Source organism: Sciurus carolinensis, chromosome 3 (assembly GCF_902686445.1).
Source record: "Sciurus carolinensis chromosome 3, mSciCar1.2, whole genome shotgun sequence".
Lineage (NCBI taxonomy): Eukaryota > Metazoa > Chordata > Mammalia > Rodentia > Sciuridae > Sciurus > Sciurus carolinensis.
The window spans coordinates 15,960,937-15,977,887 of record NC_062215.1 but is presented as its reverse complement, the minus strand read 5'-3'; the positions used below and the strand labels follow the sequence as shown (position 1 = coordinate 15,977,887).

Here is a 16,951-nt window from a genome sequence, read left to right as displayed (position 1 = left end):
GGCATTTCCGGCTCCGGCACCATGGCTGACTCGTTCCCTGAGGGTGTGTCCGCCGCCTGCGGCGGGAAGAGGCAGCAGTTCGGGAGCCGGTTCTTGAGCGACCCAGCGCGCGTCTTCCACCACAATGCCTGGTAACTGCCCTGCCCCTCGTCCGACCTGCGGCTTGCCCCCGTCCCGCCGCTCGGAGCGCTTGGAGAAGCCCCTGACCACCGGCCACTGGTACTGCTGCCCTGCCCGAGGCGCGCTCCTACCAGGGAAGACGCGCTTCCCGGCCGGCGACTGACCCTGCCGGCGGCTGAGACGTGAGCCCCCTAAGCTGCCTGTTTGGTTTTCCCAGGGACGATGTGGAGTGGTCGGAAGAGCAGGCCGCGGCGGCAGAGAGGAAAGTGCAGGAGAACAGCGCTCAGCGGGTGTGCCAAGAGAAACAAGGTGCGCCCGGTGGGCCGCCAGTGCTGTGGTGCCCACAACTAGCGTACTACAGAACGTGCCTCGCGGAGCGGCCCGCGGACCGCAGCTGCCAAGATCCTTTGTTACTGGCCTGGTGCAGAACTCGGGAATAGAACGGGAGGGGGAGGGGAAGAACAAGAAGGGAAAAGGGCGCTTTTTTTTTTTTTTACCAGGCCTTGTTGGGGGCATAGAGTGTGTTTTAATTTTAGGGTTTTTACTTGGGGGAGGATAACTTATTCTAGTAATTGAGGTTTTAATCTTGCTGACTAGTCCCATATTGATGTGGTTAGCCTTTGGAAACCGTGTGGCTATGTTATCTTAGAGGATGTACTTTCTACATGATTTACATCTTCCTTGAGAGTTGCCATTGAAGCTCGATTCAAGTGAATAGATTCTAAATATTGTTGGGAAAGGTTAACGGCCAGTATTTATATGTCTTTTCCTTGTGGCATAGGTTTGAGGACTTAGAGCTTCTCTCAAGGAAAGATGCATGAAGCAGAATAGTCTGGCCAAGAAAAAAGAGGCCCCTCCTTGAAGAGCAGGATAATTTCGCTGCAAAATATCCCTAGAGACTAAAATTAAAGACTAGTTGGTCCTATGTCCTAAGAGACAATTGATGGTACAACTAGAAGTTTAAGAGTAATACCCTCTAAAATAGTTCTATACAATAATAAAAATATTCCAGTTACAAAATGTTCACCCAGCACAGTTTGATAGACTAGATAAAACAAGGTACAGTTAAAGGGATTTTGAAAATCATGTAGTACATTCCAGTATCATCTTTGTACAATTACAGAAACTTTAGCTGAGCGCAGCAGTGTGCACCTAATATCCCAGGGCCTTAGGAGGCTCAGGCAGGAGGATCACTTGAGCCCAGGAGTTCCAAGGCCAACCCAGGAAACAGGGAGACCCTGTCTCAAAAAGAAGGGGGAATAAAGAAACTTGGACTATAGGACAGTTGTTTTGCCCAGAAGTAAGGAGTCAGTAATAAAGTGAGGGAACTAAAATCCAATTTCTTACTTTCCCCCCCCCCTCTCTTCTACACAAGTCAGGACCTTTTACTGGCAAAGAGCAGTGAACAAATAAATCTGAGACTGCCTTAATCTCTTAACTGTTTTTAATTGTTTTCTTGTAGTGAAGTGGTAGCGCACTTGCCCAGAATGCGAAAGGCCCTGGGTTCAATCCACTTTTTTTTTTTTTTTTTCCCCTCTTTCTTTCTTTTTTGTCCTGCAACCCACAATGGCCTCTTTTTTTTTTTTTTTTTTTTTCCCTTTCTTTCTTTTTTGTCCTGCAACCCACAATGGCCTCAAACTCACAATTCTCCTTCTTTAGCCTCCTGAATAACTGGGATTATAGGCATGAACCACCATGCCCAGCTTCTGTCCACATTTCTTTCTTTGATTCCTTAAAACCCTCCTCACCTAAAGACATTTTTACATCGTCTACTTTTAGCCTTGTTTCATTTTTATTTATTAGTAGTAGTGAATTTATGTCTGAATGCTACACTCTAAAGAACCACAGAGAGAGTGACATACTTAATGAAGATCTGATTGAATGATAACAATTGGATTTACTTGAACAACCCAAGATCCTGGGACATTTAACTTGTAAAAGAAAAGATTTAGAGGGGAAAGCAACTGCCCTCAAATAAAAAAGAATTGTTATTTTGGTCACAAGAAATAATAGTACCTTTTTACTGGAAGTGATTGGACAAATTTTTGTCTGTATGTGTATAATGCCAGGAATTTGCTTAATTTTAAAATTTTCTGACACTCAGTAGCCATCCAGAGATATGAAAGGAGAATGATAGGAAGTTCCCTGTCTGATGGTTCCAACAGAAATTAGACTCCCTGGGAATGACAAATTGGGGGGATTCAGGTATAGTAATAGCAGAACTGAATTACCTCAAGTGCCTTTAGCTCTGTGACTATGGCTGAACATGTGGTTACTTTTAGTATAAAATGAAATTAGTGAAGCAGGATAATTGACATTAGATAAAAATAAAATATTTGAGACCTGACTCTTAAAATTCCTTCTTAAATTTACAGTTGATTATGAGGTTAATGCCCATAAATACTGGAATGACTTCTACAGAATTCATGAAAATGGATTCTTCAAGGATAGACACTGGCTTTTTACTGAATTCCCCGAACTGGCACCTTGCCAAAATCAAAATCATTTGAAGGATTTGCTCTTGGGGAACAAAAGGAATGAAATCCATGAATGTAGAAGCAGTGAAGATGGACATGGCTTAACAGTGGAAGAACAACACAAGTGTCCTTCCACCACCCTTGAAAGTAAAGCACAGATGTTTTCTGTGGAGGAGATGGTAACACAGAAACTGAATCACCTGGAAATTTGTGCTGATGAGTTTCCTGGATCCTCAGCCACCTACCGAATACTTGAGGTGACTTCCTTTTAGGTTCCTGTTAATGGAGTTAGTGAAGCTGTCACATTGTGTACACGAAGTAAAATAGAAAGTCTTACCACAAAAATGACTTCTATCTAATGAAGTTGACTAAATCCTTTTTAATGGCCTGGAATTGCCTCTATTTTTTGAACTGGGAAAATGTCTAGATGGTATTATAGAATTTCACAATGGGAAAATACACAATCCACTGAAAGCTGGTTCGCCTTGGAATAGAGTCCTGTGATGTGACTTTGTGTGTGTGTGTGTGTGTGTGTGTGTGTGTGTGTGTGTGTGTGGTGCGGGGATTGGGCCCAAGGCATAGCACCTGTTAAGCAAGCTCTTTAACACTAAACTAGACCCCTGGTCCTTCTCTGGAGGTATTTTGGACAAGTACCTTCATGTTATAGGGTAGTGGGACTTGTAGCCTCTTAGGAAGATTGAGATAATCTATGTAAAATGACTTGGAACAGTGTTTGGCATGTAATAAGCCCTCAGTAAATGTTTGCTGTTTTTATTACCACACACAGTGCTATATATTTAGGACAAGGTGAACAAGGTCCTCTTTTTGTAGTTTTCACTCAAGTCTGTTTTTCCAGTACTGGTATAGTGGAACTCAGTAGGAAAATATTTTATCTATGGGACATTTGCTAGAACTTAAAAAGTAAGCTGGGCACCATGGCACACACCCCATAATCCCAGCAGCTCAGGAAGCTGAGGCAGGAGGTTTGGGAGTTCAAAGCCAGCCTCAGCAAAAATGAGGCACTAAGCAACTCAGTGAGAGCCTGTCTAAAGAAAATACAAAATAGGACTGGGAATGTGACTCAGTGGTTGAGTGCCCCTGAGTTCAATTCCTGTACCAAAAAAAAAAAAAAGTAAAGATTAGCAGGGTATGCCTATAATCCCAGCTACTGAGGCGCCTAAGGTAGGAGGATCAAAAGTTAAAGGCCTTCTAGGGCAACTTAGCAAGATCATGTCTAAAATTACTTTCTTAAAGTAAGGGGGATATATCTCATTGGTAGAACACTTGCCTAACACACATGAAACTCTGAGTTACAATAACAGTTAGTATTGTTAAAAAATAAAGGTAACCCATACCTATATTCTAGCTCAGCTCCCTTCTGCTAATGAAAGCTCCTGTCTTTTATGGCCACCTCTTTAAGGCGATCAAGATCAAATAATGTAATGGGTACTGTTTAGCTGTGGTCACTATACCTTCCCTTATACACTTAGCAAGGTTATTTATTGTTGATTGTTGATTATTTAACTTTAGGGAGTTAATGGTTTAGTGAATATTAATAATACCTTCTGAGACTAATAGCTTCTTTCTGTCTACAGGTTGGTTGTGGTGCAGGAAATACAGTCTTTCCAATTTTACAAACTAACAAGTAAGTATATTGTCAAGTATATATGGCAGCAAAGAGGACAAAGGTGACAGGTTCATTGTTCTCAGAATTCTTATTGTATCAAACTGTCAACAGTGATTACCCAAAAACATGGATTACAAGAAATTTAGGCTTCAACTTAATCCATTAGTGAGTCATTTTAATTTAATTTGATGTGTAAGTTACCTTTGTCATCGGGGAAATGATTTAAAAACCTGTTGCAGTGTTAATATATAGTGTGTTCTGAGATGCTTAAAATATGTTCATGCTCCATTTCTCTGCTCGCCTGATCTCTGTAACAGTCAATTACTAGTCTATCATTGCTACCTGGGTAAAGTTGGGAAAGCTGACCTGTCTCCATTTCTGATGTAAACTCATCTGTTCCTTTACTCGGAACGATTCTCACACCAGATATGTGTGCTTTTTTCCATACACTGACCAAATCTCCAACTCCAACTGTGTCAGTTCATTTCTGATACTGTCTACCTGGAGTTAGCATCGCTCCCACAGGTCTGCACCCCCACTTCAGATGCCAGTTACAAATATAGGCTTTCCACACTTTTTCCTGTGGGCTATAAAATCATGGGTCCCAAAACCTGCTCCTTCGGTTTGATCATTTCCTAGCCTAGATCACAGTACTCAGGGAAATACTTTTTTTTCATATATATATATATATATATATATATATATATGTGTGTGTGTGTGTAAATATATATATATATATTTTTTTTTTTTTTTTAAGTTGTAAATAGACACAATGTCTTTTTATGTATTTATTTTTATGTGGTGCTGAGGACTGAACCCAGTGCCTCACCCTTGAGGCAAGCCCTCTGCCACTGAGCTACAGCCCCAGCCCTGGAAATACTTTTTTTACACTTACCTGTTCATTATAAATGATATTATAAAAGGCACAGATGAACAGCCAAACGAAGGGTGAGGGCTGGGATGTAGCTCAGTGGCAAAGTAAATGTCTCACATTTGCAAAGCCTTGGGTTCAACCCCCAGTTCCAAAAAAAGAGATATATAAGGTGAGCTCTGAAAGTCCTGAGCTTCAGAACAGCCTCAGTGGAATTGTGGGATGATCCCTCCCTCCCTCTCTCCCTCCCACACACCCCCAGCCCATGGATGTGTTCACCAACCCAGTAGCTTGTCAGGAATCTTCATTTTTTTTTTTTTTTAATCAGAAATCTTTGTAGAGTTTAATATCCTCTCCATGTCCCCTTCCTGGGAGGTTGATAGGGAACTGAAAGAACCCTCTAAATCACTTGATAAGTAGGTTTGGGTTTTTGTTTGTGCGTTTGTTTGGGGGTTTTTTATTTTCTTAATTTTTTTTAGATGTTGATGGACCTTTATTTTATTCATTTATTTATATGTGGTGCTGAGGATTGAACCCAGTGCCTCACACATGCTAGGCAAGCGCTTTACCACTGAGCCACAATTCCAGCCGCCCTTTTTATTTTTCATTTTGAGACAGGGTCTTATTAAGTTGCTTAGGGTCTTGCTAAATTGCTGAGGCTGCCCTTCCGTAAATGATCTTCCTGCATCAGCCTCCCAAGTTGCTGGGATTGTAGGTGTTCACCACTGTGTTTGACTAATCACTTGGTCTTTTTGGCCTTTCTGAGGCTACCTAGGGGCACCACTCTAGCATAAATTCAGTGTGATTCCCAAAGAGACTTACAACAAATAACATAAAACCCTCCTGCTACTCAGGAAATTACTGTAGTTTTAAGAACTCTGATTAGAATCATACTACATTTCTTACTCCACATCTGTTCTCAAGTCACAGGTGGAAATAACACTCTAATTCCATATTTTCAAGGAAACTCATTGTTTCTCAATTCTATTTAATAATTTGCCAGTTTGGCCCATAATACTTATTAACAGGATTTAGTGACACATTAACTTCATTAAAAACATGCATCTTATCATAAAGCTTATAAGAAAACTTACAATAACTTAGAGTAAAGAAAAGTTTGTTCTACTCTTCAAGTTACACTATTTATTCGTAATCCACTTTAAATGGGAGTAAAACTTCCCTCAAAAAATTTGGCCATTAGCCGGATAAATGGTTCATACCTGTAATCCTAGTGACTCGGGAGGCTGAGGCAGGAGAATTGGAAGTTTCAAGCCAGCCTCAGCAACTTAGCAAGACCCTGTCTCAAAAACTAAAAAGAGCTGGGGATGCACAGGGGTTATGCGCTCTTGGGTTCAATCCCTGATACAAAAAAAAGAATTATGGCAATTAATCATCATTATCAATCACAGTAAAATTGAATTGGAAGTGACATCTTCAGAGTCTGTGTCCTTTTCGTTGTCTTGTGGTACTAGTGATGGAACTCAGGACATTATGCATATTAGGCAAGTGCTCTACCCTACCCTAATTTAAGTAAGATTACCATGCTTGGGGCTGGGGTTGTGGCTCAGTGGTAGAGCGCTTACCTCAAACATGTGAGGCACTGGGTTCTATCCTCAGCACCACGTAAAAATAAATAAATAAAGGTATTTTTAAAAGATTACCATGTTCAGTATGTTGCAGGAACCCACTTACCCACTTCTTTTTTTTTTTTTTTTTTTTTTTTTTGTGGTGCTGGGGATCAAACCCAGGGCCTTGTGCTTGCAAGGCAAGCACTCTACCAACTGAGCTATCTCCCCAGCCCCAGGAACCCACTTCTTTATCCAGTTCACTTGTCTAGAATTGATGCAAGCTTTTTACTGCCTGCGAATCAGATTATGTCCTATGAAATATGTCTTCTCCCTCAGTTAGTTGGTCATACTTAGCATGTCTTTCCCTGATACTCTGTGCCTTCCCGAAATATTCTCCTCTGTTTCTATCAGACTATCTCCTTCCTTCCTCAAGTTCTAGGTCCAAAGCATCTAGAAAACTTACCTAATTAATACAGTCCAGCTGTATAGCTATGCTGTCATTGAAGCCTTTTTTGTTAATGTCTACTTTCTATCACAGGTTCTTCACTTTTATTTTTTTAAATAGTATTGTGAATTAAACCCCCAGGCGTACACTGAGTTTCATCACCCTTTTTATTTTTTATTTTGAGACAGGATCTTGGCAGGTTGCCAGGGCTAACCTGAAACTTCAGCTCTTCCTGCCTCAGCCGCCCATGTAGCTGGGTTTATAAGTGTGCATCACCACCCCTTGCTTAACTTTTTTTCCCTGCCTGCATGCTAGGGGAATGGACCCTAGCACACATGCTAGACAAGTGCTGTGCTACTAAACTATACCTCTAGTTACCCCGTACCATTTTTTTTTTTTTTTTTGTCTTTAAGACAGGGCTCTCACTCACTTGAAGAGACTGGTCTCAAACTTAATCCTCCTGCCTTGACCTTCTGAGCTGCTGGAGTGACTTTTTTTAAATGGGAAATTCTAGACTTATAGGTTGTTTTATATTTTGATTTTTTTTTTTTTTTGGTAGTTGTAGATGGACAGAATGCCTTTATTTTATTTGTTAATTTTTGTGTGGTGCTAAGACTTGAACGCTGTCCCTCACACATGCTAGGCAAGCACTCTGCCACTTATCTACAGCCTCAGCCCCTATTTTGATGTCGTTTGAATAAATACATGGTGTTTTCCATGATTGAAAGTAATTTTAGTAGTTATATTAGTTCAGCCTTTTTTGTATTGCTACCTGGTGCTAAGATTTGTGCCAACTGGCAATAATAAGAATAAATACAGGGCTAGGTGCCATGATGCACGCCTCTAATACCAGAGGCTCAGGAGACTGAGGTAGGAGGATAAGTTCAAAGTCAACCTCAGCAACTTATCAAGACCTTGTCTCTAAAAAAAAAAGCATTTTTAAAAAGGGCTCAGGGGTTAAGCACCCTGGGTTCAATCCCCAGTACCAAAGAAAGAATAAACACAGGGATTTTGTCTTATTCTTTGTCTCCCCAACATCTAGGATAATTTCCAACAAAGCAGACCCTCAGCATTTGGTGAAGTAATTAAGTTAAGGATGCAATCTCTGCCTTCACACCATTCACTGCGTAGCAGGGGCAGGCTCTCATAGGCACAGATGTGTTCCTAGCATGGAGAAAGTTCTAAGGAAACTCAATAGGAAGACTGCCATCAGGCCTAGCCTGATTTGAAGGCAAAGTAGTTTTTCTCTTGGTGGAGAAAAGAAGAGGATGTTGTTTTTAAACTCACTGATCACTTGATAAACAATATGAGCCATATCAGCAGGGACTAAATGAGGATATAGAGTAAAAGGGATTTTAATAAGAATGTGTTGTGACTAATAGGTATAGTTTCTTTGAACGAGTGGTATGGTATTCTTTGCTACTTGATACTTTAACTCTGTTACACAAGAAAGAAAATAGATATAGTATATTTTGCAGCCTAATTTTTCTGGTTTTTTCCTGCTCATTTCAGTGACCCAGGCCTCTTTGTTTACTGTTGTGATTTTTCTTCCACAGCTGTGGAACTAGTCCAGGTAAGCACAGTGGTTCCTATCAGGAATTTTCACTTATTAAAGAAAAGGGGTTCACTAGATTTTCTTACTATGGCCTAAATAAAAGAAAACAGCCTGGCATAAAGAGCCAGGTCTGAATATTAAATCTGCCACTCACCAACTGTGGAACTCAGGACAAGGTTCTTCACCTTTCCAAACCTATGTTCACCAGAATGACTTTCCCAGTTTTAAAGTCCCAGAAACACCCCTGGGATCAATCCCCAGTACAATAAAAAAGAAAGGCGGTACATGGATTGGGAAGATACCCAAGGGTTTGAACCCAGGGCTACTCTTTAACACTGAGCTATATCCCCAGTCCCTTTTATTTTTTATTTTGATTTAGGGTCTTGCTGAGTTGCTGAGGCTAGCATTGAACTTCCAATCTCCTGCCTCAGTCTCCCAAGTTGCTGAGATTACAGGCATATGCCACCACATCCAGCATGGAAATAGTTAATCTTGGGACTCAAGACCACTTAAATATACTTTGTCTTTTTCCGCAGTTTTTGGTCTCTTGCTTTTCTTGGCATTCTCCAGTCCCCAGATATAACTTCATGCCTGACAGGTGGTGACAGTGCATCAGAATAAAGAATAAAAGTAGTCGGAAATGCTCCATTTTAGAAGCACCAGTTGGAATTCCACAGGATCTCCCCCTAACTTGTCTTATCCTATGAGTATTCCTAGAAACCATGCTATAGTGACTAGAAATGGGTCCCTCTGCTGGAAGTAATAGCAGTGACAACATAAACTTTTCTCCAAGCTATGTTCACTTATCCTGACCCATTTCTCTCTCCACATACGTGCAGACAAATGCAGAATATGACCCTTCCCGCTGTTTTGCTTTTGTTCATGATCTCTGTGATGAAGATCAGAATTACCCATTGCCTCGGGACAGTGTTGATGTCATCATTCTCATATTTGTTCTTTCAGCAGTTCTTCCAGACAAGTAAGTTAGTTGGTTGGTTGGTTGGTTTTTGTTTTGTTTTGTTTTTGGACTGGGAATTCAACCCAGGGCCTCACGCATGCAAGGCAAGCACTCTACCCCCGAGATATATCCCCAACCCTTTTTATTTTGAGACAGAGTCTTACTAAGTTACCCAGACTGACCTTTTAAACTCGTGATTCTCCTGCTTTAGCCTCCAAGATAGCTGAGATTACAGGTGTGCAACACCACGCCTGGGTCAGACAAGTAAGTTTTAGATCCCTTAACCAGTAGCCTAACCAAAGTAAAGTTTTGGTCAGAGACCTTTAATTAGAAGCCCTAAATTTAAAAGGTTCTATTTTTGTTCTAATAGACATGAAGAAGCCACACCACCTGTGATTTGTTTGTTACCAGGATTGAACCCAGAAGTGATTAAATACTGAGCCACATTCCCAGCCTTTTTTATTTTTTATTTTGAGACAGTGTCTCAATAAGTTACCCAGGGCTTCTCTGAGTTGCTGAGGCTGGCTTAGAACTTGCGATCCTCCTGCCTCAGACTCCCAAGCCACCGAACCCAGCTCATCTGTAGTCCACCTACTGTTTCAGCCTCTGACCCTCTGCCTTCAGGGCTTGGTTCTTTTCACTGTTATGTTTGGGGAGCAGCCTTTTGAGTGTGGGGAAGTTCCCTGCTGATAACCTCACAACCTGCTGTTTTGAAGATAGGAGATAACATCTCATGATTGGCCATTTAAATGCTAGAAATAAAACAAACATTAACAACATAAAATTTTATACTGAAGCTCAACTAAGATATTCTCTGAAGCTTAAATGTTTTGGAAAACAAAGTACAGAATTTCATAAAATCAGGATTAGATAAAAGGGAAGTTAAGTGCTATATCCTAAAAGATGCCATTAAAACCTTATGTTTAGTGGCCCAGGGGTGTTACTCAGTGTTAGAGTACCTGTTTAGCACACATGAGGCCCTGGGTTCCATCCACAGCACCAAAAGAAAAAGGAAAGCCAGGCACAGTGGTGTGTGCCTGTAATCTTAGCTACTTAGGGGTCTGGGGCAGGAAAATAACTTGAGGCCAGTTTGAGCAACATAAAAAGACTTTTGGTAAGGGGATTGGACCCAGGACTCTTTACCACTGAGCTACTTCCCTAGCCTGTTTTGTTTACTTTTGTTTTTGTTGTTATTTTGAGATAGGGTTTTACCACATTGCTGAGGCTGGCCTCCAACTTGTAGTCCTCATGCCTTAACTTCCTGAGTTGTTGGAATTACAGGCGTGCATCTCCAAACCTGGCTTATAAATTGTAAGTTCTAAAGGAAAGGACTTAATTTAACAAAAACAGTCTCAACAGTCTGTTGAGGCACATACCTATAATACCAGCTTCTCAGGAGGCTGAGGCAATAGGATCACAAGTTCAAGTTCAAGACCACCCTCAGCTCAGCAACTTAGTGAGACTGTCTCAAAATAATTTTTTTGTTTGTTTTTGTTTTGGTGATACTTAACCACCACTAAGCCACATCCCTAGCCCTTTTTTTTTTTTTTTTTTAAACCTTTAGACAGGGTCTGGTCTCGCTAAGTTGCTTAAGGCCTTGCTACTTTGCTGAGGCTGGTCTTGAACTTGCAATCTTCCTGCATCAGCCTCCTGTGTTGCTGGGATTACAGGCATGTGCCACCATGCCCAACTCAAAGTAAAATTTAACAGAACTGGGAGCTAGGCGCAGTGTCGCACAGCTGTAATCCCAGCGATTGGGAGGCTGAGGCAGAAGGATTTCGAGTTCAAAGCCAGACTTAGCAAAAGTGAGGCACTAAGCAACTCAGTGAGACCCTGTTGCTAAATAAAATACAAAATAGGGCTGGGGATGTAGCTCAGTGACAAGTACCCCTGAGTTCAGTCCCCTGTGGGGGTAGGGGGACAGCGGCCAGGGAGTCTTTGCATGGAAAGATCTCAAATCTAAAAGTAACAGATGACTCACTAGCAGTCCCCACATTGGTTGGTCAGGGCTCCCAGAGAACCACAGGAGTATTGGGCTGGTCAGTCAGGCACTGTGGCTCTCCTTAGAATCCCAGTGATTTGGGAGGCTGGGGCAGGAGGGTAGCAGCAAGTTCAAAGCCAGCTTCAGCAATTTAGTGAGACCCTGCCTCAAAATAAAAACTAAAAATAGCTGGGGATGTATCTCAGTGGTAAAGTGTCCCTGGGTTCAGTCCCCAGTACCACTAAAATGAGTACAGAGCAGGGTGGCAATCCCAGGCCCAGGAAAAAGTAAGCCAGATGGAAAATATGGAACTTCACTCATTATAGAGCCTTGTGGCAGAGCAGGTTCTCCTTCAGCCTCTAACTGAAGCAGAGGCAGAGGTGCTATAATTTCAGGGTTGATGTGTCAAAGTTAGGAAGTCCACTGGCTTTCAGGGATATGCACAGGGAAGAGGAGCCCTGTTCCTGAGGAGGCCTAATCTTTCTTCCCTGTTGCCCAACAGGATGCAAAAAGCTATCAATAGGCTGAGCAGACTTCTGAAGCCTGGAGGAATGATGCTTCTGCGAGATTATGGCCGCTATGACATGGCCCAGTTGCGGTTTAAAAAAGGTATTTTGCCACTTATTAAATGGTGGGTTTTTTGTTTTGTTTTTGTTCTGGGGGGTTTTGTTGTTGTTGTTGTAGAAGATGGACACTACCTTTATTTATTTGTATGTGGTGCTGAGGTTCGAACCCAGTGCCGCACATGTGTGAGGCAAGTGCTCCACCACTGAGCTACAACCCCAGCCCTTAAATGGTGGTTTTGTTATCAGATTAGACCTAGAGGTCAGTGGAAGGAGACTTCAGAATTAGAGGCCAGAATGTACGACACTTGATACATAACGAGGAAAGGGTATGATTTTATATAAAAACTTTTTTATAAAGAGTTTTGTACAACTGGATATTAAGGTCTTTTAAGCCAAAATGTCCACTTTAGAAGAGCTATGCTTAGATATTTGATTATGTAAATAATATTAAATGCAGTATGATAAAAGATGCCATTAAAAAATTACAGGAGTCTCAGTGCAGTTCTACAAGCTTGTACTCTGAGGTACCCAGGAGGGTGAGGGAAGAAGATGGCAAGTTCAAGACCAACCAGGACAATGTAGCGACGCTGTCTCAAAATAAAAATGACTGGGGATATAGCTCAGTGGTAGAGCACTTCCCAGTGTGTATAAGGCTCTGGATTCCATGCCCAGCATTAAGTTTTGGTTGTTTTTTTCTTTTAATTAGAAGGCAAGAGAAATTGAGAAGATGTATTTTCAGTATATATAATAAAGACTTCATATCAATGCTCTTCAAAGTGTTGTCATGACATTGATAAGGAAAAGATCAGTGACCCACCCAAAAAACAGACAGTTCACAGAGGAGCATATCTAAATGGCCAGTAAACAAAACTTCAAGGAAATACTAATAGAGATAAATGTCCCTAACCCTCTTGTTGGCTAGTTCAAAGAAATATACACACTTTTTTTTTTTTTTTAGTACTGGGAATTGAACCAGAGGCATTTTACCACTGAACTTTTTTTTTTTTTTTTTTTTTTTGGAGACAGGGTCTCACTAAGTTGCTTTGGGCCTTGCTAAATTACTGAGGCTGGCTTTGAACTTGCAATCCTCCTCAAGTTTGAGGTCAGCCTCAGCAACTAAGTGAGGCCCTAAGTGACTTATCAAGACTGTCAAAAAGTAAAGCCAGGTGTGGTAGCACACTCATGTAATCCCAGCGACTCAGGAGGCTGAGGCTAGAGGATTGCAAATTCAAAGCCAGCCTCAGCAACTTAGACCCTGTGTCAAAAAATAAAAAAAGCTGGGTTGTGGTTTGGTGATTAAGTACCCCTGGGTTCAATGTCTCATACCAAAAAAATGATCCTGTTAATTTAATTTGGGGAGGGGATGATAGAAACCCCATTGTTTTCATCAGATAAGTCTAGCACATAGAGCTAAGAATTACATGTTCCCCAAGGAACTTACAGTCCTCCTGCCTCAGCTTCCCAAATTGCTAGAATTTTACATGTGAGTCACCATGCCCTGGTGAGAAATTGAAGTCTCGATGCACATTTGATTAGCAGTGTATTTCAAAAAAAGTGCTCTAAAGTGTCTCTGATTTTTACCATGTCCCTCCGCAGGTCAGTGTCTATCTGAAAATTTCTATGTGAGAGGTGATGGAACCAGAGTTTACTTCTTCACACAGGGTATGAAAAAGATGATCTCTATTTCCTCTAAAGGTCTTCAACATGCCAGATAAGGACTTCAGTATACTTTTAGAAGAAGAATCATCTGGCCCCTCTTACCTTTTAGACAGCCTTTCCTCTGCAGTTCTCCAGCCCACTTATGCTGGTCTTCAGTCCACTGCTTTGCTCTTTCTGTCCCTTTTTCCAAAATGTGAAATTATCTGTTTTGCAAAATTGTTTTTTAGCTGGGCGAGGCATCTGAGGCAGAAGGATTGCAAATTTGATGAGACCAGCCTCCACAACTTAGTGAGACCTTGTCTCAAAATAAAAAGAACTGAAGATGTAGCTCAGTGGAAGAGAGCTTACCTAAGTTCAGTCCCCAGTACTGGAAAAGAAAAGACTCATTTCCATGCCAGCCTGCGCCACCCTCTATGCTGGGCTATACTTGAGGTGCAGCTGTGTCAGAATGAGTCATTTCCTCTGAGCTCCAGGTATAACCTGGAACTGCTGTCCTCTTACCTGCTCTGGTTGCAGGCATTTTCCTTCACCAGTACTTTATGATTCTGTCATGGGCCCTTTCTAAGGTCACATACTTTGAGCTTTTGGTTGAAGTAATGAAATCTTTCCCCTAAAAAAATGTTGCTTTGATGTATACACATACAGGCATTGGTTTGTTTGTTTTTGGTACTGGAGATTGAACCCAGGGCGATTAATCACTGGGCCACATACCAGGCCTTTTTTTATATTTTATTTAGAGACAGGGTCTCTCAAAGTTGCTCTAGGCCCTCCCTAAATTGTGGAGGTTGACTTTGAACTTGATATCATCCTGCTTCAACTTCCCGAGCCACTGGGACTGCAGGTATGCACCACCAGGCCCAGCTTTTGCATATAATTTTAAGGTGCTCATAAAGCCCTGGATACCAAATATAAACCAAAGAATTTTTGGTTTATAACTTTTATCTTAAAAATCCCTCCCCATCAGCTGACTCAGAAAAGATCTCCCTCTAGGTTCCACACTGCCCTTCCCAGGAGATTGGCTTCCCCAGTCTGAACATGAGCTTGCTGTTACCGAGCCATCACTGCATGCATAACAGAACTGTGCTGCTAGAGCCATTTAAAATGCATAGTGACAGCAACTCTCACAGCCCATTTAATCTGGAAAGTAGTCAACAAAATACCATTTCTTCTGGGGAAAATACATAAACATCTTCTCTTTCCAAACCAGATGAACTGGACAAACTTTTCACTACTGCGGGACTAGAAAAGGTTCAGAATCTGGTGGATCGCCGTTTGCAGGTGAACCGAGGGAAACAGCTAACAATGTACAGAGTTTGGATTCAGTGCAAATACCGCAAGCCTCTTCTGTCCACCACCAGCTGAGAGGCACCTGTTCCTGACACAACACAAGTTCATTGTTTGTGGACTTTTATAAAAAGTACATCTGTAAATGCTGGTTTCTTCATGTTGGACATTCAAGAATGTAAACAAGGACCAGATGCAGTGGCACACCTGTAATCCTGGCAACTTGGGAAGCTGGGACAAGAGGATCGCAAGTTCAAAGCCAGCCTCAGCAATTTGTGAGACCCTCAGCAACTCAGGAAGATTTTATTTCAAAATAAAAATTAAGAAAAAGAACTTGGAGCTGGGCATAGTGGAGCACACCTGTAATCCCAGTGACTTGGGAGGCTGAGGCAGGAGAATCTCACATTCAAACCCGGTGTCAGCACTCAGGGCTGGGGATTACCTTAGTGGTAAAGCAACCCTGGGTTCTTCTATCCCTGCTACAAAAAAAAAAGAGGGGGGGGTTAGGGTCTAGCCCATTGGTAGAGCACTTGCCTAGAAGATGGGAGGCCCTGAGTTCTGTCCCCAGCACCACAACAAATAAATCCAGATTCAAGCCCTGAATAATTGGATTAAAACCCTAGGAAAAGTTATTTTTAATCAATATTAACAGGCACATGTTTATAAAAAAACTTTTTTAATAACTGAAATTTTATCCGTAGGATGAATTTAAAAATAAAGTCAGTGCATGGTGGTGTGTACCTGTAATTCCAGTGATTTTGGATGCTGAAGCAGGAGGACTGCAAGTTCAAAGCCAGCCTCAGCAATTTAGCAAGACCCTAAGCAATTTAGTGAAATCCTGTGTCCAAGGGCTGGGGATGTGGATCAGTGGTAAAGTGTCCCTAGGTTCAATCCCCAGTACTAAAAAAATAAAAACAAGTTGTCCAGGTGCAGTGGTACATGCCACTAATTGCAGCAATTCAGGAGGTTGAGGCAAGAAGATCACAAGTTCAAAGCCAGCCTCATCAACTTAAGCAAGGCCCTACGCAACTTAGACTGTGTCTCAAAAAGAATCTTTTTAAAAAGAGCTGGGTACTTAGTTCAGTAGTAAAGCTGGAATCAATCCCCATTACCAAATAAATAAAATAAAAAGCTGGAGCAAGCATGGTGGCACATGCAAGTAATGATAGCTACCCCAAAGACTGAAGCAGGAAGGTTGTAAATTCAAGGTCAGCTTGGGCAGTTTAGCCAGACTGTCTCAAAATTTTAAAAAGGGTCAGGATGATAACCCAGTGACAAAGCACCTCTTGAGTTCAGTCCCCAGTACAAACAAAAATGAGTAGCTTGGACTGGGGATATAGCTCAGTTGGTAAGTGCTTACCTTGCAAGCACAAGGCCCCGGGTTCAATCCCCAGCATCACCAAAAAAAAGAAAAACAAGTTAATCTTAGTTCCCTGGAATTTTAAGCCCCATTGACCCTCTAACCTGTCTCTAAAGAATTGGAAGGACTGGCTGGGCTTGGTGGCATATGCCTGTAGTCTCAACTACTAGGAACGGTGTCTATGGTTCAAAATAGGCCTAGGCAATTTAACAAGACCCTGTCTTAAATTTTTTAGAAAGCCTGGGTGTGGCAATACACCCTGTGGTTCCAGTTATTCAGGAGGCTGAGGCAGGAAAATTGTAAATTCAAGGCTAGCCTTAGCATGACCCTATTTCACAATGAAAATGTACGTTGCAAGGGGATGTCCCTGTGGTTTTTTTTTTTTTATTATTTTTTTATTTTTTATTTTATTGTAAACAAATGGGATACATGTTGTTTCTCCGTTTGTACATGGCGTAAAGGCATACCATTTGTGTAATC

The 16,951-nt window shown here is 41.6% G+C and overlaps 1 protein-coding gene across 3 annotated transcripts; it reads left to right on the top strand.

Annotated features, from left to right (window-relative positions):
* On the top strand, positions 1–15,860 carry Mettl2a (methyltransferase 2A, methylcytidine). Of its 3 annotated transcripts, none has more exons than XM_047547769.1 (9): positions 1–131; positions 338–429; positions 2,496–2,854; positions 4,193–4,242; positions 8,621–8,681; positions 9,503–9,642; positions 12,105–12,211; positions 13,765–13,830; positions 15,035–15,860. In XM_047547769.1, the coding sequence occupies exons 1-9, from the start codon at positions 22–24 to the stop codon at positions 15,187–15,189; spliced, it is 1,140 nt and encodes a 379-aa protein (XP_047403725.1). In that variant the 5' UTR covers positions 1–21; the 3' UTR covers positions 15,190–15,860. The 3 variants fall into 3 exon arrangements, with proteins under 3 accessions (XP_047403725.1, XP_047403727.1, XP_047403726.1); XM_047547770.1 differs by having other exon boundaries at positions 6–219; XM_047547771.1 differs by lacking the exon at positions 13,765–13,830.
* Positions 15,861–16,951: the final 1,091 nt, after the last annotated feature.